The 15,514-nt window shown below is 42.6% G+C and overlaps 1 protein-coding gene across 5 annotated transcripts in view; it reads right to left on the bottom strand.

Annotated features, from left to right (window-relative positions):
• dock4b (dedicator of cytokinesis 4b) overlaps window positions 1–15,514 on the bottom strand; it is a 92,279-nt gene that overhangs the window by 25,375 nt on the left and 51,390 nt on the right. For all 5 annotated transcript variants that reach the window (XM_072377108.1, XM_072377105.1, XM_072377109.1 and 2 more), the window contains exons 14-32: window positions 15,070–15,194; window positions 14,498–14,660; window positions 13,273–13,379; window positions 11,968–12,121; window positions 10,439–10,536; window positions 10,203–10,286; window positions 9,480–9,580; window positions 8,595–8,676; window positions 7,900–8,070; window positions 6,542–6,734; window positions 6,003–6,139; window positions 4,846–4,980; window positions 4,167–4,265; window positions 3,682–3,776; window positions 3,295–3,370; window positions 2,987–3,087; window positions 2,787–2,845; window positions 1,997–2,145; window positions 1,083–1,168 (exon numbers count right to left, since the gene is read on the bottom strand). In XM_072377108.1, the coding sequence (XP_072233209.1) occupies window positions 1,083–1,168; window positions 1,997–2,145; window positions 2,787–2,845; window positions 2,987–3,087; window positions 3,295–3,370; window positions 3,682–3,776; window positions 4,167–4,265; window positions 4,846–4,980; window positions 6,003–6,139; window positions 6,542–6,734; window positions 7,900–8,070; window positions 8,595–8,676; window positions 9,480–9,580; window positions 10,203–10,286; window positions 10,439–10,536; window positions 11,968–12,121; window positions 13,273–13,379; window positions 14,498–14,660; window positions 15,070–15,194 (2,215 nt within the window). The remainder of the gene's footprint in view (window positions 1–1,082; window positions 1,169–1,996; window positions 2,146–2,786; window positions 2,846–2,986; window positions 3,088–3,294; window positions 3,371–3,681; window positions 3,777–4,166; window positions 4,266–4,845; window positions 4,981–6,002; window positions 6,140–6,541; window positions 6,735–7,899; window positions 8,071–8,594; window positions 8,677–9,479; window positions 9,581–10,202; window positions 10,287–10,438; window positions 10,537–11,967; window positions 12,122–13,272; window positions 13,380–14,497; window positions 14,661–15,069; window positions 15,195–15,514) is intronic.

Below are 15,514 nucleotides of genomic sequence, written 5' to 3'. Positions count from 1 at the left end.
TTAGTGGAGTTAGTCAGCAGGAAACTAAAGAAAAGTATGCAAAAATAAAGGGAAATTAAATAAACTGTTCATATATAAAACAGCAGACACTTACAGTGCAGACTAGATGACTTAATAATAATCGTCTCCAATGCATAATTACGTTACACAGCACAATACAGATTAGGTATAATCTTATTTTAATTGAATGCAGCGATGATGAGCTACTCTGTAATGTCTCACATATAAAAATGGTGGGAAAAAGAATGATTCACTATGTAAAGACAAGTGGACAATTAAAGCAGACGCGTATAGATAAAAGTATCATCAAGATCACACTTTGATTTGCGTCTGTGTGTAGAAGAGAGACGCACTATGAAAACGAACAAATGACTCTGAAATATGATTTAATTTAAGTTCGAATGTAGGAGTTTTAAAGTCCAAACATTGGCAGCCCACAATGAAAGGCAACGTTAAAGAAATGAACAAGGGCATACAAAATAAAAGAAAGAAAATCAGGGATTCACACACACACACACACACACATGCGCGCGCACATGCAGTAACACAACTGTAGAAACATGAGGACAGAATGAGCAGGTGTGAGTGAGGATGATGAAAGTGACTGAATATTAACCACTTACCTCTCATTATGTTACCAATCTACTCAATATGAATAATTTCTAAATGCAAAACTCCCTATTTTACATTTCCAACACCAATAAAAAAAGTTTGTACATTTTTCCTCATTAACTGCTTGCTCTGAAAGGCACCTGATCTATCTATCCTCTTTGTTGATGCAAAATTAAGGTAAAAGCACAACTCTTTTGTAACACTCGTAGGTATAATAAACCGTTTACAGAGGCAAGCGACCTGTGAATCTCAGCCCACACAGTAATTACCCTGTGAAACCTTGCGTGGGTCGCATCATTTAGGTCAGAAGACTCGATAAACAGCCACTGCAACTGTCTGGCTCTGCTGGTATCCTGAACTGACCTCTGTAAAGCAATTACAGGAGGGCCCGGGCTTCGAGGGCTAAATTATTTAACATACTTTTGAGAGCTGAAACCCAACTGTGTTTACTGATTCTTTCCATAACTCACATGCTGTTGAAGAGTTCCCTGTATGTCTCATCTCCCTTGCCATCAGACATCAGGCTGTCCAGCTTGTCAATCAGCTTGGCCTCGACCTGCAAGGAAAAAGCATTTAAAACTGAAGGAGGCTTCTTAATAAAAGTGATGCAGACGGTCAAAAGCTGTGTTTTGAACAGGTGGGGACTCCTATTTTCCATCTCCATCGGTTGAGCGGGTAAAAGGTCTGGGGTGGATTAACCCCACTTAACCGAAATCCGATCGAGCTGAATTTCACTCGCTTTATGCAGAACTAAAGGCAGAAACATTCATACAAGCACAGCAAAGGGTTGTTCAGGAGGATTCCCATTCTCTGGGTTTGTCCATGGGGTCAAGGATGATTGATATTTCATTCATGGTCTTATTCATTTTCCCCGTTTTGCCCCTGAAAAAAAGGATTATATATGATAAAGAGCAGTGAGTTCTCAATCCTTCTTTTGATTTTGATTCTCTTGAATTAACCCTGAAATTTCACTTAATGTCTGTGTTTAACTAATAAAATAACAGGAAACTGAGTCAGTGTCCACATATTTCAGGACATAATTTCAGCACGTCTTGTATTCCTCTCATTTCATTTCAGATTTTTACCCATTAAGACCTTTGGCGACGTGTTGGTTCTCATAACAACACCTTTGGTCTGAGTGGGTTAAACGTGCTGAACATCCAGAGGTGTCTTTTGTCATCTGCATACAATACAGTTCAGATTTCAGAAATTTTTATAACTCAAAACATGTGACAAGTAGCTGAACCGTCACTAATTAGCTTAGCAGCTTTGCTCGCTTACTAGCAGAGCTTAGACATACCCTCTCCGTTTATGCCAATTTGGGTTATTTAACTGATAAACAAGAGATTTAGGAGGTGAATGAATGTATCTAACAGCAGCTCACCTGCTTAAAATTGCCGCTGCGTCTCTGCTCCCAGTCCATCATGTCATGGAAGATAGGGATCATGACATTCCTTAAATCAGGTTGAGGCACCAGGGTCACCTCCAGGAAGGGCCCAATCATGGCTGGAATGAAGTTGAGCTTATGTTCCCCTGGAGGTGAGACACAGTTTGACACAGAGGTCAGACTCTCATCTTATTCCTGAACACGGCAGAATGTTCATGTCAGAGGCAATTTGGACAACTCTCCGAAGCAGATCTCCTTTAGTGAAATCGGCCGGGCTAATTCAGCTGAACTCAAACCTTTCTTCAGTCTGGTTGAAGAACAGTGTACTTTTGTAGTCGTATCAGCATCAAAAAAACTAAATGAAGAGACTTCAAGGGGTACATCAAATCACCCAAAAATACACTTAAATGCAGCTGATGTTATTAAAAACCACCGACATGGAACCATCAAAGGCTCAAGAAAGAACAAAGGCAATCACACCAAGCAGACTTGAAGTGTACATCTAGTTGCCATGGAGACAAATAGTTTTGGTGATAAAAAAGCTCAAGTTCAAAGAGGAAAAAAAAAAAAAAGAGTTCCTTGTTTGCTTTTTGTTTCCACACAAACTTCAAGAACTCCGTCGTTGAATCTGAGAAGCAATGATTATCAACAGACAAGTGAATGTAGGTAATTTTTTAAAGATATCTGTGCAGAACCACTGCAAGAAGCCAGATAGAACAAAGTTATTCCCTTTGTACTCGCCCACAACAGTCCATCTGAACCACACACACTGAGGCTATCACCTCACCTAAATTCTGCCACATGCTGAAGATCTCACAGCCCATCATCACCCTCATGTCTCCATACCTGCATGAAATAATATCACAGTTATGAATGGATGCCCACCGCAAGGCAAATACTGAGAGTCACTGAGTGGAGCAGCTTGTTGAATAGCCGTCACACTGAGCTCTTGTGTACGGGTGCACGGTGCAGACAAGCAACACTTACTTTTCCAGTATCTTCTTCCTCTTAGAGGGAGAGAAGGACTCCAGCTGAAGACAAGGCTGGTTGATAAATATTACAGACAGATAGAAATACGAATCCCACACCTGAAAATGAAAACAACAGCACCTTGTCAATGTGCAGGAACCTCCTGTCCTTTCAGGATGGCATTCTTGGATTATTTCTTGGATGCTTAACATATGTGCTTTAGTAGCATGTTGGCATCTGAACAAATCACTGATAAATGTCTTTATAACTACAAGTGGAAAAATAAGGCTGTAAAAACCGAGGCCGCTTTGATTCTCAATCCCCACCTTGTAGTCAAACTTGTCACCGAGGAAGTTCTTCCTCAATGCATCGGAAAGGTAGAGGACGGTTGTGATAATGACACTGACAGAACAAGAAGGAGACAGAGGAGATAAATGCATCACCATGAGTTATTCATATCCTGTTTCAAGGACCCAATACAAACACTAGGTAGCCTGTAGTACTGTACAGTCTAAGAAGTGCTTTATGAGTGTGTGGATGAGTGAAAGATCACTTTGAGGGGTCAGCTTGACTAGAAAACACTGTACAACTGCAGCTTATTTACTGTTTGAATGTCAAACTGATGCTGACGACGTGCTTGCAAGGGCACGCATTTGATTTCCTTCTTATTTTCAACTGATTTCTTTGTGTATCTGTATGGCGAGTTGTCATACTTGTTTGTCACCAGTCGCATGACAGCCCAGTCTTTAGGAAACATCTCTGGTCTTATTAGGATCCTGAAGACTGTGAAGATATGAAGGAGGAAGTCCTGCAACAGAAACACACGAACAATAGGCACTTAAGACGAAATGTGTACCATCTGATAATGTTATTACGCGTATCACATGTTTTCTAGCTTTAAGCACTCGTTCCATGTTCAGTCTGTTTGGATGAGTGTCTCTCTCCATGGTGCTGAAATATTGGACCCAAGCTTTGTTAATATCTGTAATACCTCATAAAATGTTCATTTTAATCTAATTAATTAGCACGTTGCCTTGTTTTCACATTTTTGTACCTTAATTGATGCATTTCTACGTCGGAAAACCTTTCAGCACTATTCAATTAAATTTTTTTTGCAGACACAATCAACGATAGAAAGTCAGGGAAGCTTTGCGAATGCTAAACAGATATGGATTTGCGATGGATTTAGCGGTCTCACCCTCAGGTCGTCTTTGCTGCTGAAAGCCTGCAGCAGCTGCTGGTAGTGTCTGTCACTCATCTGCCGCAGGAGTGCCAACAGACATGCCACAAACTCTCCCTGATGGGACAAAACACAATAGGAGAGGAAGAGAAGGCCGTTTGAATGTTGTAGCTTATGGAGGATTATCTTCAGGAGGTGCACTAAATTAGCTAAATAAATGCACTTCTGAGTTTTTAACCACTTACATAGAAAGAGGATTATTCACTTGCCTCTTCCTCTCACTACAGCTTGATTTGAACGATTAAAAACATCTGTCTGCTTTTGTTTTCCTCATGCTTCATTTGTTAAAGAGAACTCATTGTATCTCCTGCTTCTTTTAATGTGCAAAACATAAACACGCACATGGTAACCAGACAGAGCTGCAGCTCGGAAGTCTATTACAGATGGAAAAAAACTTCCAATTATCTTTGTGTTTCCATCATCATGATCTCATTATTAACCATCTTACCACTACTGCTGTGCTGTATCCTAAATCATAATCATTGCCATTAATATCAATAATGTTAGTGGAATCATAGCTGCCACTGCCACAACTTAAAGTCCCTAATTAGTCTTGTACATTTCGTAAATTCCCTAGTTTGTGTAGCACACACATACATACACACACAGATACAGACCGATGCACAGGACTACATACAGTGACATCCTGGAACTGCAGTCTCATGGCAGGTCCAGCGGGCTGGGGTCGGTTGCTAATTTCCAGGATGGTCCTCAGTAAAACTACCAGCAGGCTTTCAACAATTAGCTCCACTTCCTCAGAAACAGCAGGCTCCTACGCAACAGAGAAAACACAAACTTGGAACTGAATTACAAGCGGCAGCAATAAAAGCTTTAACATTCAGTCAACAAGATAAACAGAAACCCTTCAATACTTTAATATTTCACAATGTTAAATGGCAGTTGTGCATACTGCCAGCACAAGCTTGAACCACAGTTAAGGGTCAATTTCATTCAACCTAAGATCCAAGTCTGAAACTGCCTCCTTGTCATTCATTTTTTATCTAGTTTTAAATAGTCTTGAACAGGAGAGGGAACTACGTTTCAGGTCTTTGCGGTACGTTCTGAGACTACGAAGGAACTGAGAATGGAAAAGAATAAAAGAAGACGGAATACAAAGGCGAAAGGGACGGCTAAAGATGAATAGTAACTCAAAGAGGGTGACGGGAAAACCGTGTGCGTGCAAATGTGTGTCCATCTCCCTGTAGTCTCTACCACTGGCAAAACAGACAGTTCTTGGAAGGAGTGATAATAAGAAGGAGTCTCACTGGCACATTGGCTACCACTGCTGTCACCTCCCTTTAAATACGGTGCCACTCTGTGCTTGCTGTGTGTTTGTGTCTTTCCAAAAGCCTTTTCCACAAGCAGCCCGTCTGGCAGCAAACAAGCCAGACAACGTCAGCTGCAACACACACGCATAAATCAGACAGACGCACGACTCAAAGTCACTTGGACCATTCCCACTGCTAAATTGATGGGTCTCATTAGTGAACTGCACACCTGCCTGTGTCCTTGTTACCAAGACTAATTGACTGTATGCAGAAAAGAAAGCAATCTGCTGGTGCAATGTTTTGCCAAGAAAACCAGTGAGACTCATTTCTGCATCTTTGACACTCTTCAAAGTTATAATGGTAGGAATTATAACATACAGCCTGGGAAATAGAAGACTGAATCCACTGCAGCTGCACAGGACACACATCAGCAACTCGTGTTATTCAGTCAAAACAATGAACTATTTCTTGAAGGATGGGGAGCTCGCACAGTGTAATGGCTCCCAGTTACCAGTGAAATACTCACCACAGGGCTGTTTTCCTCCTTCTTTACGAGGGAGAGCATGCTGGTGAGGATGCGGGCACACATGACCAGGTCTCTCTGCTCCTGCATGTGGGTCTGGAGGACCCGGAGCACCACGGGCAGCAGGATGCATCGTGACTCTGCAACGCAAAAGAGTCATCAGACATTACAGAAGTGCTTTTTTGGCTTCGCTGTCACGCTTAATTAACATCACTAATGTAACTCTTGTGTAACGTTAATGTGGCTGGCATGAGGGATGTTTTTCTTGCTACTTGTAGCCTCTGGGAGCATGTGGGAAATGAAACACTGACATAGTAATCTGAATAATTGCAAAGCCATTATTAAGAGCAATTTTATGGATTTGCATTCACTGAAGGGTACCAGTTAGCTAACATGTGCCATTAAATGTCTGCACATGGGGAGCACACAATCAAACAGCATGTGTTTGCAAACTGCAGGACAGAGAAAGCCTGATCTTCTGCATTTTGTGCATGAAGTTACTGGTTCTGTGTTTTTGTACACATACCAATCCAAGTCTTTACCTGGGTTAATGTACAGCTGGCTCTCCACTGTCTTGGCAATGCACTGCAGCTTGACGGCCTCGAGGGGACTGTCAGGGTGGACAGCTGTGGGAAGGCTGGCAAGCGTCTCCCTGATGAAACCGGCCACCTCTCGCACCGTGAAGATCTTCAGCAACTCGCCATAGATTGCCGGGAATGTCCGCAGGAACACCGCCTGGACAGAGAGAGGGCATATTTAGCCATATGGTGGCTAAATCTAACAGATACCATCGATTACAGTCAAAGCCTTGTAGGTCTTTTGTGTAATGTATATCTAATCCTATAACGGAAACTCAATGTCAAGCTCAAACGGGCAAACCTGAGCAGTGACACATGGAGGCAAAATGAAGATGATGGAAATCCAGAGTCGTGTTTTTCATCCCTTTAACCCAGATTTGATCATGTTTCGCAGCAACACAGAAAGAACAAAAAATGGTGAAGAACTGGTGCAGATATTAAAGGTTGTTTGTACTAACAGACACAGTATACTTATTGCTCTATATAGTACAGCACAAAACAACTCTGGCATGTTAATTATATGACCGTCAGGCCAAATTCCCTGTGTTGATGAATTGTGTAATTATATAGCTTTGCTGTTCATGTGCTGCATGTAAGGTCTTAACTGGGATTAACAGTAGCCTGCCCTGCATCCTCCCACAGTTATTGTTGTGTTGAGGATACAGATTAATCCAGATCAGAAGTCAGTGGAGGAATGAAATGGAGCTTTTCAGACCAGCATGGACAGGGCACAGCTGGAATATCTAATGATAGTGACTCCAGCAGCCTCGCTGTGATTCTAACAGGATTACTTCAACTGTTTCAATAACTCTTTCTGACAGGCTGTTAACTGCTGCCGAGTGTTATACGAGTTCAAAAAGATAAAAAAAAACAAAAAAACATGGACAGCCAAACACAGACGGTGTTTGCTGACAAGAGTACGCTACGACACAACCGCACAAGCATCTGTTCCTGGTGTGTAATTAGGATTATCTTTGGCATCTTTAGCTTGTTTGTTTTGGTCTTGTTTGAAATCAGTGAAGGCGGCCGCCCCGCCGTGCAGACCTCCCACCGGAAAAGGAAAAGCTGTCACAGAAACTCCTACTCCGACTCCAGGGCCTCTGGCAGCGTGAAATTCAATTACAGCCAATTTCTCCCCCATCACAACTGCATTAACAGTTCCTCCAGAAAGAAAACACGCTGTGGTACACAACCACCAAGAGGCACACCAGATTCACACATTTACGCCCAGACAGAGACGAACGCTCATGATGAGAGGTTCCAGGACGTGTTTGCGCTCGGCGCAGATTTCTCCACACAAACGCAGACACGCCTACACACACCTGCGTCTGTGCGACGGGACTGATGCCTTTGTTCTCCTGCGAGAGGAAGAAACGGATGGACATGAAGAGCTCGTGGATGCAGACTCTGAACTCCTCCTCATTCTGGCCTCCTGTGGCCAATGAGAAGAGCCGGCGAGACTGGATAATGTACTTGAAGATGTACTCGCTTGCCTGGAGGATAAAGATCAATGATTTATTAGTGCATGAGTTAATGGCAAAGCTTGTCTGTTCTGAATAAAAAGCACTACAGGAGACAGTTAGATTGAAATATACTTGAGCTTAACTGTCACAGCGTAGAATTTTCACCGTGACCTGCTCGTCTAAAGCCAGAACCTTAAATGTTAAAGAATTGGCCGCTCTTTAAATGACTTATAAATGGAAACTGCAAACATGTCCGCAGAGTATGCATTATTTATTAATCTCTGACAGACTAGCATTTAATTCTGCTGCAGAATGTTTCTGCATTTATTACTCGAATAAAGTGATGAGGATTCCCATCACCAGAGGCAGTGTGTTTCCACTGATTAAAACTGCATGTGGTATTATAGATGGAGGAGGGGAATATAGAACGGTGGCACTCACTTCTGGTGGGGAGAAATAATCTTATATTTCTGGACGGTATATCTGCGTATGAGTGTAAATGCAGCTGAGTTTGTGCGAGGGCGTGCACGACCGTCTTCGTGTGGGGGCCTCACCTTGAGCACCTGCTGTATGTGATCCTGATGCTCTGCATCAACAATGCGGTCCACGTACCACTTCAGTACTTTGATCAGGTCCCTAGAGCAGACACAGACACACATACATAGTATCAACACCTCTAGCTGCATCACCTCTCTAGCTATAGCGGACAAAAATACAGTCGATGAGGCAATACTGTGTTTTAAAATGCAACCCTCCTTCCCAGCATGTGCACATCAAGTTCAGATGACACTATTGCACTTATTTCATCAACAGAGCTGAACTAAATGCTGCAGGTGAGAGCAAAGATCTCGGGAATTCCAACATTGATGAATGATGAGCGCAATATAAAGTCTTGCCGCTTGTTTCACCTTTTTACTGCTTTTGGTTTTTCGCCACATTTTAAATTGAAGTGAGAGGTTAAAGATATCTCCACGATGACACATGATGAAGACAGTGGTAATAAATTAGGAGATTTTCAAATTCTAATCAGTGCAATTTGTGTGCCATCTAATTAAAATGAGACAACTAATTAAAATACAACAGATGGAGGTGGCAGTAGAGAGAGAAAAAAAGAACAAGAAGAAGAAGAGCACTTTTATCTTCACAGGTGTAGAAGTGTGAAGAAGACAGCCAGTAAGAGCAGCATGTTGTGAATATGTGTATAAGTGTGAATATGTTAAGGATCGGAGGAAAAATTAGACAGTTTGAGACAATTTTGTGTTCTCTTTTCATCCACCAGGGGGAGCCATAAGCATTTCATTGACTCCTTTGACTAACCTCCTTTAACAAGCCTGCTCATGCCATACCTTATCAAAACACAATATGTGGGCAAGGCCATGACGCTCGTGTAGCCTTGAACAGCCGCTTGTGTGAGAAATAAAGGGTGAAACTTTACACACCTGTAGGACAAAGCTCCAGCAAAGTGGCTCTCAATGTATGTGTCCATGACTGGTTTGAAGTGTTGGAATTTACTGTCCTGGAGGAGGTTGATGATATGAACCTGGAATTAAACAGAAAAGATGTATTTAAAAAAAGAGTGTTTCTCAACATGAAAGAGATCAGTTCCTTAAAATACATTTAGCTGTAAAAATAATCTCTTCCCCACTGTGTGACACCCAGCTTTCATTAATGCTCAGTGATCTGAATGCTGAGTGACATCCATATTAGGTAATCAGCACCATGTACACATGGTTTTTAAGCTTATCTGAGGTGGTTTTTTTTGGATGGGGGGACTGGGGAGTCTCCCTGGTCTGCAAACCGTTGCACAGAGAACTGAATTAGTTCAAACCACAGAAGAAAAGTCCACTTGTCCAGTTACTTTCTAGTGATCTCGCAGCCACAAAACCAAACTTGATAAGAGCGTGTGCTCAACAGAGGAGAAAGTGTGCTTGTGTATCAGCGTGAGGCCGATGTAGAGACAGACACAAGTGGAGACACAAAGAAAGAGGAGAGAGGGAAAAAGATCGATCTCGGGCCTCGGCTCAGTGCAGCATGACCAGGACGGGACTGGTTCAGCAAGCTGTGAAGCGTTACATCACTTGATCCTCCGACACAATCAGACAGCACTCGCCATATGTGCGGAAAAAAGAGAATAGAAAAAAGATCCATGGAGAAGTTCTTACCAGTGAATCAAACACTTTGAGCCCATATCTCTGGGAGCTTTCATCCAAAATACCAAAGAGGGTGTCCAAGGTGTCTTGGAGAAACTTATAAAAGGAGCAGAACAAAAGGGAGTTAGCTGCAGAGCTTCCGTATTTGGACAAAGTCAAAATACTCAAGGACTGAAATCAAATGAGCAACACTAAATTCTCAGATAAGCACAAGCAAATCAAGGCAGAGAATCTGATTGCGGGCCTACTTTCACAATCTCTGAGCCATCGATCTCTTTCAGCTTTGAGAGACTGTCGTTGATCCTTTCAGGGTGTGCTCGCCACTTCAGCAGGTCCAACATATCACCTGGAGGAAGACAGCGAGAAGAAGAAGCTTAAAAAAAGGGAAGGAAAACTGCCACACATCTCAACAGAGAAGAAAATGCAGCCCGCATCACAAAGCAAACTCAATTACAGCCCCAGAATGCCACTGAATCCAAACAAATAACGACATTTTCAAGTGCTGTGGGATAAGAGAGATAGAAAGCCATTTTCCTAAGCCTGAATCCCCAGACAAACACATGAATAAAACATAAGCCGCAAGTAAAAAGTCTCTTCAATTTGTTTGTGCGGAGACATTACTGTGTTTGTTTGTCTAAAAGCATGTCTCTAATACATCTATTTTCTGTTAAAAGCTCAGAATAATATCCATAATCAATTTAAGACTGCAATGCACATTATAAAGCACCTGCTCAACACACTGCTTTAACAGTGCCAAACGAATCCCATTGATTTGTTGGTTTATTGTGACAACAGGAAGGAGCGAAGTGCAGGTGTCATCCCCTGTTCTTGAACCTCACTGAAGCTAAACACTAAGTCATACCTGCCCCTTGGTCAACAGGCCAAAACAAGCGCGTTAAATCCCTGTGCACACAAATACTTATTTCCTCTGGCAAGAGTTTAGAAGCACCGACAAATAGATGCAACACAATATTACAACCTGAGCCAAATGAGCAAACGAGGCAGACATAATCTGGTGGATAGCCACACTGATTTGATAATTAAAGTATGCAGGTTTAAGACCAATATCTGGGAATTACATCTTAATTATTCAGGAGTACTACAAGCTGTAAGGATAGCACAAAAGCAACAGTTTCCCTTGTTTATATTTTCTCATATCTACTATTTTATCAGTTCTTCTCTATCTCAGCTTCTTCATTTTCTTATTCTTTACTTACGGACTTAATTATTATGCGGCACTCCCACCATCATCATCTGAGCTGCGGCTGATTAGAACCTTAGATTAAAAACTGACGGCTGAGTCATTTGATCTGGGACTGAGTGCAGATTGTCCCTTTTCCCAAAGAGAATAAAAGCCTCATATTACTACGTTTTTAATGGGTTTTTGCCCAGAGAGAATGGGCCTTCAATGCAGGTTTGAAGCTTCTACTTTCTCCTGCATGGACATAGGGCATTTTAGCATTTGTTTTAATGATTCTGAACCATTTTAGGCAAGATTGATCCTAGGGGGTGGAATAAGGCCAACTGAACTTCTTTGTCTTGGTTCTTGAAGACATTTTAACTCTCATGCAAAAGGCTTTTCGGTTCTAAGCTCGCTGGTGGGGAGTATCGGCTTATAACGTATTTAGATAGTTTAGGAGTGAAGAAGCCTTTTGGATGAGAGGTGAAACGTCTTAAGCTCTTAGGATTACCATGACCTGGATGATGCTTTCTGTGTGGCCACCAAAACACCTCAACGGGCAAGAGGCCAGGCTGTTAATGCCTGGGTCTGGTTTACCATTTTGCGTGAGCTTGGTGGAGCAGAGGAAGCTGGTGATCCAGAAAGACTCCTTCGTGCCTTTCAGCGTCTGATTGTTGGACGGGAGATTGGACTTGGAGAACGGCAGCTTCAGATAACGCAAACAGTCAGCCAAGTTGGTATTCTCCTCACACTAAAGAGCACAGAAAGAAGAAGAATGAATAAAACCACGGTTTGTATGTTTTTGAATGCCAGGCTGTGAAAATGGCAAATATTATGGATTTGAGTGGATTTCATGTGAGAAACCTGAACCAACTTCAGCTTAAAACCTTGTTCTTAGAAGAATATTTGGTTAAAGTACAGAAGCCAATTATGAAATGTTTGTGGGGATTTAACAGCCTTGATATCCTGCACAGCTGAGGCTGCCTGAGATCCAAAACTACCACACAGTTTGGACTGATTCTTGAGAGTCTATTTCGGGTCTGGGGAGAAACTAGGCCATGCCAGCTTCATTGAGCTTGTCAGCAACTCTCCATCTGGCATTACAACGGGCGTTCACCCCCTTAACGATGGGAACAGACTAATCTAAGAAAGTTATCCTCTAAAAGAGGCAGGCACAGGTTTGCCACTGATAGACAAACAATTAAAACTGGAGTTTTTGTTTTCATACACTGCTGAAATCACTCCCAGCCAATGACATGTATGATTGCCCGTTTTTCCGTTTTCCACAAAACTGGAGGTTCGTGTACACACCCTTTGCCTGCAGCTGAGGAAAAGCAAGTCTGCAATTATTCTGAATTGCACGCTGGCCTGTGCTGCAGTAGCATTTAACTGAGGATAATGGTCACTTTATTTACTGACTTTCTTAATGTATCAAACCCTAAATTTGGGGAAGATGGGTCTTTTGAAATGCGAGAAATGCAGATCCTGGACATTTTAGTCAAGATGGAGCTGGCGACAACCAGACTGGCTCTCTCTCATGGTCAAATTCAACCTCAGAAGGTTGCATAAGAGGGCATTAGTCATTGGCCCGTCAGCTTATAATAGAGTGATGCGAACTGTTTGTCAGCCAGTGGCACTAAACAGTCACATAATCATATAGCGGGTGTAATCCCCTTTAAAGTATCCATGACAACACCTGTGCAATTCAAAACAGCGAGTGGGTTCAGTTTAGAGAATCTCAAAGCTGCAGTTTACGAATTAACGGAATAAACCTGGAGCTGATCTCTGCAGTACAAAGTCAGAACACTACATGTGCAAACAAATATCCTGCCAAGGACACAATCCATTTGATTTCATGTTGCTCGTGCAAAGTCTTGCTGGCGAGGGGCATTCAGTTCTTACCTTATGGATAATGAGCTCATGGGTGCCATCTGGCAGAGTCCTGCCATCCTCCTGCATCAGAGGAACAAAGGAGTAGCCAAACAGTTTCCTCTCTCCTTTGTCTTTAGCTGTCAAACAACAACACACAGACCTGATACTGAGTCCAAAATTTAAAGAAAAAACACAGGCTGCAAGTAAACAAACAGCAAAACAGCAGAAATGAATCCTTTTTAATGAAGAACAGCTCTACGTTAGACTGACTTCTTCTGGCTGGATGTTAAAAAATACATAAATACAATCACTTTAACTTGTTGCGGCTAAAGGTCGTTTAGAAGCTCCTCAATCACGGGGTGTATGGGGTGTGCACGCACTGACCCCCGAGGAGGCCTGAAATTACAAAACCTCCCAACAAACAACCAGAGAAAAGGAAGCATTCCACTGCTAATGTTGACACATCCTGACATTCCCTTTAGTAGCGTTTAGAACAACACAATAGTTCCCATAACAAATGAATGCCTAATGGGTCCAAACATTTAAAAACTAATTCAGAGAAATATGAACTTTGTCTTAATTGAAAACGAGTTCACGCTAATCATGTTTCAACAGGAAGTTTGCCCAAGAGGGTTGGAGCTTTAGTGCTTGTTATATCGTCTCTTCAGTTTGGTGTCACCACAGGTCTAAATTGGACCCTTAACAGGCACCCCCTGGGTGGCAATACCAGCACTGCCAGCAGTAATAAGGCTACTATACCTACTGCACACAGCTGCACAATGTCCTGGCTTGGCAATAATAATATCAGCTCGTTATTAGCGGAGAGACACTGCTTTCTCCCTGTAGCCCAGATAAAAAGGCTCAGAGTGAGAGCGACATTTTGGTCACCATTAAAGTTCTGTTTCATTTGGAAATTCGAAACCGGACAAACTAGAGTAATTATGAAAATTCCTGTACAAGCTCACACTACATTTGGACATATTCAGTGGAGAAATCAATCTGAGGGACTAATGCTGGAGGAGTGGCTTCCAGGCAGACCACTGTGATGTGTGGAAGGGACAAAACCAGCTAATAAAATTCATGTCATTCAGTGCAACTCCAGGGGTTATCTGTTATGTGCAGAAAGACTTCCCCGGTTTATCAACCGCATATAAAATGCAGCGCGTCTCTGAGCCATCCCATCTTATGTGTGGAAAATGTGTTCACTTAGCTGTTCCAAGACACAAAGGTTTTCCCAAATCCCATTCTCACTCACTGGAGCAATGTCGAAACTCAAAGCGGACGTGAGATCCTCGAAACATGTCAACTGGGATGGGCAGCTTGATCTGCTCTGCCCAGCGAGGACTGTTGTTGTGGTACAGCACCAAGGAGTGGTACTCATCCCCACCGGGCTCACCCGAGCCAGCAGCCACGTGACTCTGAAAGACCGACGGAGAAAATAAAGAACAACACATAAAGAGAGGAAATATGTCAGAGAGAAAGGACCTGAAAGGAGCGTAAACATCTGCACCCAACAAAGTGAGGAAGACGAGGTTTCCGTGTGAGCTTATGTGTGTCAGGGGGTTGTGTGCCATGTGGTGGCAGCAGTAGTGGCAGCAGGGTTATATTTGACTCTATTTTCTCTCCAAGGCCACGGCAGAGCAGGAAACCACAGAGGCAGACTGTCACATTGCTGAACCAGAAATGGGCAACACACAGGAGAGACGCTTAGCTCTCATCTGGGTCAGCCATGTTTAAATGAAGCGCTTTAACACAAGAATCACGAATAATGTAACTTATTAGGTGTTATTAAACCTGTGATTCAAAAAGAGATCAATTTGAGTTTACCTTGAGGATCTGTCCGTCAATATCCAGCACATAGACTGTGATCTCTACGTTCCGAGCCACGCTCTTCCCACCCTTCTCAAACTCTCCCTTCTCCAGTGTGATGTAAAGGTCATTCCTCATCTCTCCTGCAGGAACAGCAAAGGAAAGAGGCAACAACACATTGATTATGCACATGAGCAAGCATTATTAATGAGCACTCTGCAGATTTTTTCTCTGCAGGTGTGGACATAATTTGCATGAGATATTGAATGATTTTACTTTGTGCCGGCACGAAACCGACATTTGAGAGTAGCTGCGAGCAGCTTTAGCGAGACCAAAGTCAGTTTTAATAAACAAGAAAAAGTCACAGCGAGGACATTTGCTCATGTCACCTCAGGCCTCGAATGAGGCTCTGTCAAGGAGGGAAAAAGGTCAAAAGAAACCACAATGGAAAGAAATACTGAGG

This window comes from Leuresthes tenuis, unplaced genomic scaffold, assembly GCF_036924035.1.
Source record: "Leuresthes tenuis unplaced genomic scaffold, fLeuTen1.0.hap1 SCAF_23, whole genome shotgun sequence".
Classification (NCBI taxonomy): Eukaryota; Metazoa; Chordata; class Actinopteri; order Atheriniformes; family Atherinopsidae; genus Leuresthes; species Leuresthes tenuis.
Note: the sequence above shows the minus strand (reverse complement) of the source record. Positions and strands in the feature narration are given on the sequence as shown.